At 46.6% G+C, this 8,937-nt stretch overlaps 1 protein-coding gene across 2 annotated transcripts in view; it reads right to left on the bottom strand.

Annotated features, from left to right (window-relative positions):
• Positions 1–5,509: 5,509 nt before the first annotated feature.
• The window catches only part of EPN2 (epsin 2), a 42,862-nt gene continuing 39,434 nt past the window's right edge, over positions 5,510–8,937 (bottom strand). For both annotated transcript variants that reach the window (XM_061473602.1, XM_061473603.1), the window contains one exon: positions 5,510–7,334. In XM_061473602.1, coding sequence (XP_061329586.1) covers positions 6,997–7,334 — 338 coding nt within the window. In that variant the 3' untranslated portion in view covers positions 5,510–6,996. The remainder of the gene's footprint in view (positions 7,335–8,937) is intronic.

The following is an 8,937-nucleotide window of genomic DNA, read 5'->3' as shown; positions in this document are numbered from 1 at the left end:
CTGTCCTTGCGAGGGAAGCATCAGCAGGAGCAGGGAACTGCTGCAGGTTTCTATTTTTATGCCTCTATTCAGGCCAAGATATTCAAGCACCCAGATTCACCTCGCAGAACATCGCTGCTTTCAGTGCCAGACTTGCTAATGAAGACATTGAAAAAGCAAAACCCACCCCATCCCCGTCACCCAACACAACCCCAGGCAGCCCACGGTCTCCTCAGCCTTCTGTGCTGCTACAGCAAGCAGAAAGAGCTCCCTTCAGCTTGGTTACAGCCCTCAAGTTCATTCCCTAACTAAAAAGCCCTTCAAGGAGAACATGAACCCCACTGCCTGACTTGTACAGGTTCTGTGTTCACCGCTGTGGGGCAGAAGGAGGGTACTTGATGATTTTCCATCTTAGAAGTTACTACAGTACAGTGCTATGGGGAATCCCATGTGGGTTAGTGATGGCCTGGCTGGTGGGACAAGTCCATGCTGAGTCAGCATCCCATGGAGCCACTCAGCCCTTACACAGACAAAGGTCTCCTCCAGGCCCTAACTCAGCTGTGTGGCTCCCAAAGGCCAGGAAGTGTTCCCACAAAGGAGTTCTGAGGTAGTTGCATCAGGGGCTACTAAACACAGTGTCTTTGCTCCAGGAAGGTTTCTGCTGCCAGCAACAGGACCCTGGGGCTGCATCGAGCTCCAGTGACGCTGCATCGAGCTCCAGTGATGCTGCATCGAGCTCCAGTGATGCTGTACTCACTCACAAAGATCACCCAGAGTGTACTGAAGCAACTGAACTGCAATACTGGCAGCAAGGATGCCCTGGTGCGATTTCATGTCAGGTACCAGCACAGGGAGCCGAGAAGATAAAACACCTTCACTACCATCTCATTCAGCTATTTGAAATGTCACTGATTCTCCTTCACTTGGGAATGGGAACTCAATACTCAACAAGTGTTGAGAACACTCAGGTAGTGCCCAGGCTGCTTCTGTCACAGCCACAGATGACCATGGAACACCAGCTCCCACCATCCCAAGGGCTCCATTCCGGTCTAGCAGCACATGCTGTCCCCCTCCCTGCACACATGGATGTGCACCAGAACCTGCTCTGCTCACAGCAGCTGCTGGTGGCCACAAACATGCTCAAGTGCTTTAGAAGTGCTTTACTCAACACCTGAGGGCCCCATGATCCGACCCAGGTTTGGTTTAGCTCCCACTCCCCACAGCAAAGCCAGAGGATGCTCCATCTCCAACCGAGGTATTGCCACGTTCCCCCATTCCTAACTAATACTTCAACCTCTGGATGCCAATGGGATGCCAGTCCTCGTTGTTCTAAGCTCCCCATCAGAGGGCTGGTGATTAACCACCCTTATGGGTAACGGGCAGGAGCGAAGTTCCAAAGGGAACTTCCACTCATGGATACTCCAATCTCCAACGGTAACAGGGTACGATGGATTGACAGCAAAGCATGAAGAGACAGGATTGCTACCACTGTATACACCACCAGCTCCTTGCTATTCCTAATTCTGAGCTCCCAAACCTCTGTCTTTACAAATCCCTGTGTCCCAGCTCACAGGCCAGGGAGGAGGTTACCTGGAAGTGGATGACTGGAAAAGGTGGAAGCTTTCAACACGAGGCTGCATAAACCACATTGGTTCTCTGAAACGTAGCTTGCAGGTGGTTGCTGGAGTCCTGCCAAAGCCATAGTAGGAGCTGGCCCCAACCATTGTCCCTCAGTTCAAACAAGCAGAGGAGCAGAGCTGCACCACTCAGCCCAGCACAAACAGTAGAGAACAGCAATGAATGTGTTCAGCAAACCCACCTGGGCAACGCCAGTGCAAGGGGAGGACAAGCCTCTAGATCACACTTTATCCAGAGAGCCCTTTTCCCCTGCAAAGGCAGGGAAATCCCACCTCACTTCACAGGAGAGGAAGAGGAAAGCCAGGACAGGGGGAGAGCAGCTCGCCCAAGGCCAGAGGAAGGCTCAGCCACAGCCAGATCTACCTCCCAATGGGCTTTATCAGCTCCTGCTCCCTCCAGCAACCCCTTGGCTTGCAGCAGCCACCTCCTCTAAAGGAGTATTAAGAATCGAAGTTGTTTCCATTCTGAATCCTTCCTGCAGTGAGCAGCTTTACTTTAACATGAGGCCAGAATCAAACGGTGGAGTATGGATCACCCAGAGCAGCAATACTCACACATGCACGGAAGATGCCTCCTTCTGGAAAAGGAGAGGTACAAAAAGCAGTAGGTACCTGGGCTGCCAGCCCTGCAAAGGAAGTTTTGCTGTGTTCTTTACCAGCCCAAATGCAGAAGCAAAATGAATCAAATTGAAACCCAAATGGATAGGTTTCCCCCCCTGTGGCTGCTTTTCCAATAGCAGGTCCCTGCCACCACTGTGGTTTTGGCACTAAGCGAAGGGTTTGATTAGTGATCAGCCCAATGGGCAGCAAACCATAACTACGGGAAGCCCAGAGGGGCTCTGCAGAGGTACCTCTTGAAGCAGCTTCCTAATGAAGTGCCCTTCAGTTTAAACCATCCACAATGAGAAGCTGGAATCACTTCCCACCCAGAGACAGGCTCCCTGCTCCCCCATCCGCAAGGCCACTGGGTCAATGGGAAGAGCAAGACCGAACTGGTGCAAATGGGATGCAAAGACTCCCAAAGCCAGCTCTGTCCCAGCTCCCCAACCCTTACTCCATGAGCTCTGGAAGCCGCTCCTTCCCCAGCCTCCTGCCTTGATATACATACGGAAGCCTCCACCGAGCCCGTACTCGATCATCCCTCCGGAAGCGCTGTTTTAAAGAAGCAATTCAGTCACCTGCAACACAACAAGTCTTCATTTTTATTGAGTTAGTAAGGTCTCAACTGATTCCGATTTAAGTGATCTATTAAGAAACCCTCTTTTCTCACAGCAAGAGCAGGCCTGCCCCAGGAAAGCGCTGCACTCATCCAAGGAATCACATTGACAATGTACAAGAAGCATCACTCCCCACAGAGGTTTCGTTCCTCCGAGCACCCCAGGCCTTTCAGCACAAACCTTAAACCACCTCAAGCAATGCATGAGCTTTCTGGAGAACTCAAGCATGGCAGTGACAGTTTTTCCACGGGGATCATAAAACACTTAGGCAGAGCCTGGAAAAAGCAACACGCCTGGAATATAAGCAATACAGTTTTAATTCTGACCAGTCACCTACAAACCCCTCGTCTTTCCACTGTTCTGATGGCATTAAGTATCACATTTGTGACATTGCTTGGGGATGGGGGGGGGGGGGGGAAGAAAGAAAACAAACCATGACACAGAGATACAGACATTATGATACAATAGTACAAATGATAAATTATTTATACAGTAAATAATGTCAATAGTCAGCACAAATTCATAGAAAGCAGCCGGCTCCTGGGCTTATGAAACCAGTTTTGGTGATGGTTTCAGTTGTAACAGGGAAAGGAAGCGAAGTCTTGTGAGATTCTGCTGTGAAAAATAAACCCATCTCTTTCTCCGCGAGTCTGTGCAATATTAATACATACAGTACATGTTAGAATCTGTAACAGCAAAAGGGAAGATGGAGAACAAGAGCTGTCGTAGCTACGGGGCTTCAGAAAGACCGTAAACACCACAACCCACCACCATGGTTTTCCTTCCCTGTCCCCTCCATAGAGTTTAGTTTCTCTAGGGTATAAAACTAAATAAATAACTGAGCTTATTGGGGGGGTGGTGTTAAAGTTATGCCAAGGGTTGGGGTTTTTTTTCCATTTCTTTCCTTTTTTTCATAAAATATTTCACACTTTTCTCTTTGGTCAATTTGACCAGTAAGGCTATTTTGGGCTACTAACATTTGATAAATCCAAAGCACTTTTAGTATATTTTGCAAGTGAGAAAAAGAAGGGGGGAGGAAAGGGAAACGTGTTTGGAGCAATACACCAGAGCAGATGGGAATGGGATACGCACACGTCCTCCATGCAAGAAGAAGTGGGAGGGTGAGGAGGGAAGAAGAATTCCTCTGGAGAGCAGTTAAGATTTACCGTTCTGCACACAACTGAAGCATCACCAGGCCAGGACATCCCCTGCAGCATCCCCACTGCTGCCCATGGGCACAGCTCCAGCCCAGGAACCAAAGCAGCTGCAGATCTACCAAACCTCTGCGACTCAGCTCCTGTCTCAACCCTCACACCAGGCTGGGTGTCTTGGCATGGTCAAGCCTTCACCTCAAGCTCTACAGCAGCACCACAGGCCAGGCTAATGACTCTTCAGAGCACTCCATCATGGTTTATCGTGCAATATATGTCTATCTATATATATATATATGTGATGTAAAACTAATCCAGCTCTTACTGTAACTTAACCCTTTGCCATTCCCCAGTTTCCTTAAGCTAGGGCTCTATCAGACAAACAACATGTTTTCATCCATTCCTGATATTAGAGCACAACTCTGAACTGCAGATGACTTCATCCCTATAAATGCTTCCTACCAACCCCATCCTGCCTCCAAAACCAGTGTTCAACAAGAGGATGGGGTTACAACTTCAGGGCTGAAGAGACAAAGCCCCATCTAAACGCATTCAGGTGACAGACTAAGTGACACCAAGTGACCTCAATTCCACTGTGGATGAAATTAAGTTGGGAAAATGATGATGGAGAAATCTTGCCACAGATCAACTGGAAAATGCTTTTCCTTCCCATCCACCAGAAACACACCCTTCCTGGTCTACACTTCTCAATAACTTCACCACCACAAAAAAAGTAAAGTATTTTTCCTTATTCTGAAAGGCAATATGAATGGGTTTTTGTTTTAAAGACATACTGGGTGTGGACAGCAATTCTCTTTCCTCCTATATAAAAACCAAGCGCAGATGAATACTCTGAATCCTACTTGCAAATTCCACAGTACTCAAGAGGATAGAACAATCTGCATCCACACACTTAGCATTCCGTACACTAACAGAGCTACACTGACCTACACAGCTAAAATCTGTGATTGTACCCTAGATTTGATAGTCTTTCAGCCTCCCCTACCCACCAAAAGGTTTAACTGGGTCCCTTCCACATCACCCAGTGCCTCTTCCCTGCGCTGGACACGCACAGCCCCACACAGCATCATTACACCACAACACACAACCCTGGCAATTTCTTTCAGCTTGTTTGGTTTAGGGTTTTTTTTCTGCTTGTTCCCCTCCTTCTAGTTAGGGAAAGGCCACCAAGATGCATCAGTTCATTCACAAAGATGCCCTCACTGCAGCAGCAAGCACCAGGACATCTCTTTCTGCTCGCTCTGCGGATATAGGTGTTGCTCTGACAGCAGAGCTCAAGCGTTGCCATCTCTAGGAACACCAGGCTTCCACCAGGAACGCTGGCTGAAACCTGAGTGCAGTTTAGTGCCGAGGAGTCCAGACATGCAAGTTAAAAGGTACAGTTCAGCCTTTACAATTAACAGCTGTCAATGGAACCGGTTATTAATACGGAGCGCACCTTCCATAAGGAAATATTAGTCAATAAACTTAAGGAGCCGTGTTTGTACATTAGGAGTTCTTCAAGAACTTCTCAAGAAGTTCTTACAAGAAGAAAAAGAGCCTCTCTCTTGTGATCTTCATAAAGGCCCCATGTCCGGTTTGGAGATGGGAAAATGGGAACAAATCAAGGGGAAAAGGCGACTTTAGTGTTTTTTCCTTTTTAATGTAGTCGGAAATCATGTTACGCTCAAATTCAATTCATCTAAAAATAATTAGTCACGAGAATTTGCTTTGATTTGCATTATGAATACTTCATTTAAAGTAAATAGTTTAGTGTTAATCTTCCCTTTTAAACTCTCTTTACAGAAACAAAGAGCTAAAACCATAAATAAGAGGGCATTAACCATAAAAATGACATTTGCCAATATCTTAATTTTTCCGCCAGACTTGATAAATCTATCAAAACCAGACAGTTAAATAAGAACCACATTATAAAAATTAGCAAAAAAAGGACTATTAGGTAACTCTGCAAACTCAAAATATGAAACTGTACTAAACAAAATATGTGCAAAAGTATACAAGAGTAACTGCATATAGCAAGGTTAAGCCTGAATTAGTTTTAAAGCTTGCCCCGGTGAAATTGGATTCCAAGTTGTCCCACTGTATTTCTTTTAGGTTGGGTTGGGTTTTTTACCTCTTTCAACTCACATTGTAAGTCAAATAAAGAACAAAATACACATGATAAACTTCCAAACGAAGCTGGTACTGGACAAGCACAGAGCAGGACACTCACTCAGCACGAGTGCAGCATGCCACTCACAGAGAGTTCCTCACGAGTCCTTAGAGAGTAGTGTACAAATTCAACACTGCATACGACAGCACACGTTATACTCGACAACTTGAGAAGGTTCTCGGGGGGTTCTGTCTGGATTTGCCTTGTGGGTTTTTTTGTTTTCCTTTTGAGACAAGCTTGCTTTCTCAGGCAAGCCTCTGAAACGAAAGCAGTGCCATTTTTGCGTTGCAATGTTTAATGCATAAAAACCAGCCACCTGGGCCCTCCGCAATCGTTCTCTTCTAAGAGTAAGGACTATGGGTGAACCAACAGTCTAGAACTGTGTGTAGTTATGTGCAAAACATTCACTAGCACTCTTGAATCTCAGGTCTATCGTATGGGCTTAGGAAGTGACAGATGCAGGTAAAGAGTAATTTCAGGATCCAGCACATCATCTGACATCTACAAAATAGCCAACGGAGTTGTAAAATGGCAGGTTCTCCCTAGAAAGTGTATTGAAATGATTAACAAAGTAACAAAATGGGCAGAATCTAACTTTGGTGAAAAGTCTGAACATTTCACATAATGCTCAACAAGCCAAAGTAAGGTACCATCTGTAGCAAAGACTAGATTTAGATTAACTGGTAAGTAGAGACAACTCTTCAAAGATCATAACTGTAAACTGCAAATCTACTTCCAAGTCTCTTACACACCGTTCAGTCCACACAGGCCACGTTCATTTTGCTGTAAAGACTTCAGCCTGGAAACACTATGAAAAGAAAGTTCCTTTAATTGGGTCTTTATAGGAGAAAAGGGTTAGTTGTATTTGTAGACTGGGATGCTGACGGCGGGATTCCTGTACTGTGAAGAGGTTGGGTCATTGATCCTGCAATGCTCACGTTAAGACCCTGGCCCATCCTCGTTAGAGATGCCACAGTGCCCATAGCTGGTATCGGTGCCATTCCCACAGGCACTGGGGCCATGGAAGACAGAGGTATTGGTTCCATGCTCATCGGTGGCACAGCACTGAAAGAAGGGCTGGTTCCCATCACGGGACTCGCTCTCATCTGATTTAGAGTAAGTGGCTGAGGCTGATTCACTTGGAAGGGGTTGATTGGAGTTGGTGCTGTAGCAGCGCCTAGTTTTGAGAGAAGGAGGAAGAGGGAAAGAGGTCACACCTCCGTGAACATGAGGTCTGGAGATGGGCTTTTCTGGTAAAGAATACACCTCCTGTACATCCCCACATGCTCCCAGCCTCAAAACTCCAGGCAGAGAAACCTGAGTGGATGCCGTTCAGCAAGCTGGGGCTGCCCTGGTGCATGACCACAGCCCACTTCCTTGAATCTGTAACTGCACAAAATGCCCCTTTGCTGATCAGCAGTTTCCACCTCTGACTAGTCACTGAAGAGAGAGAGAGAGGTTCCAGATCTGGCTACCTGGAACATGCCTAACCATGACATTAAATGCGCTTTATAGATGAGAACTGCAGGCTCTCTGCTCTCCATTACTGCAATGTGCTACTGCAGACCTGCGCATTCGCTTCGCGATCCCATCCAGTCAGCCCCATTTTGGAGCTGTACATGTTGCTGGCACTGAGGTTTGACAAGAATTCATAAAGTAAACAAGTTGTTTCCGAATTACAGCGGTGCTAGAAAAAGCACAGAGTAACTTTCCCAGCCTTTGAGGTTCTCTGGACTGCTGCCAACACTACAAATTCCTTCTACCGTACATGTGTAGCGTTATTTGGATGGCCCAGTGACCCCTTATAAACTTTGTGTAGTAACCGGTAATGGCAGATACACAGACTTCCTCTGGCTGAGCGCTGCCAAGGCTCTTCAGAATTACTGGGGGGGGGTTCCTACTCAAGGAGCTTAATAAACTGCTGGGTTTTTCCACTGGAAAAGTGAAGAATATAAATACTGAACTAGTGTTCTAAAGTATTTCATCATACGAGTGTTACACAGAACTTTCAGTGCCTGTGAATAGCTTTTAAAAACCACATACATCATCCCCATGTTTAGTGTTACTATTTAAATCTGCTACAGGTGAAGTAGCCCCATTTCTAACAGGGGGCAACTTACAGGAGAACTACAAAGGCTATTCTCTTCAGAGTGCTTTGATCGAAGGTTTGAGAGCTTTGAGGGTGCTGCGGCGCTGGCACAGGGTGCCCAGAGAAGCTGTGGTTGCCCCATCCCTGGCAGCGTTCAAGGCCAGGTTGGACACAGGGGCTTGGAGCAACCTGCTCTAGTGGAAAGGGTCCCTGCCCATGGCAGGGTGCTGGAACTCTATGAGCTTTAACGTCCCTTCCAACCCAAACCATTCTATGATACAACTGGCTTATCATGCTGGTTTAAAGACAGCCAAACCGGAAACCCACTAAATTATACTGCAGAGTTTGCTATCTGGAACCTCAGGCTGCAGTCAGAGATGTTACTGTGCCAGTCACAGCACAAACAGAAGAGCGATTCCTACCTGCTTGACAAGAACCCACTACCTATGACTTTCCCAAGGGATTCTCTGCTGGCACACGTTCACATCTTACCTGTTCTGACAATCAATCAGCTTTAGCTCAGCCATTTTTAATAACCCAAAGCTGCCTTCTAACACAGATCATTTTGAGAGAGCAAAGGCAAAAGTGGAAGAGAAACTGTTTGAACCAAGCTCAGCCAGTAGACAAGATGCAAGAGAAGAAACTGCTTTCAAGGTCCGGCAGTACACCTTGAAACCATCCTGCCTCACCC

This window comes from Pezoporus flaviventris, unplaced genomic scaffold (genome assembly GCF_033815535.1).
Source record: "Pezoporus flaviventris isolate CSIRO_AGI_PZ_B2104156 unplaced genomic scaffold, CSIRO_AGI_Pfla_v1 ptg000078l, whole genome shotgun sequence".
Lineage (NCBI taxonomy): Eukaryota > Metazoa > Chordata > Aves > Psittaciformes > Psittacidae > Pezoporus > Pezoporus flaviventris.
Note: the sequence above shows the minus strand (reverse complement) of the source record. Positions and strands in the feature narration are given on the sequence as shown.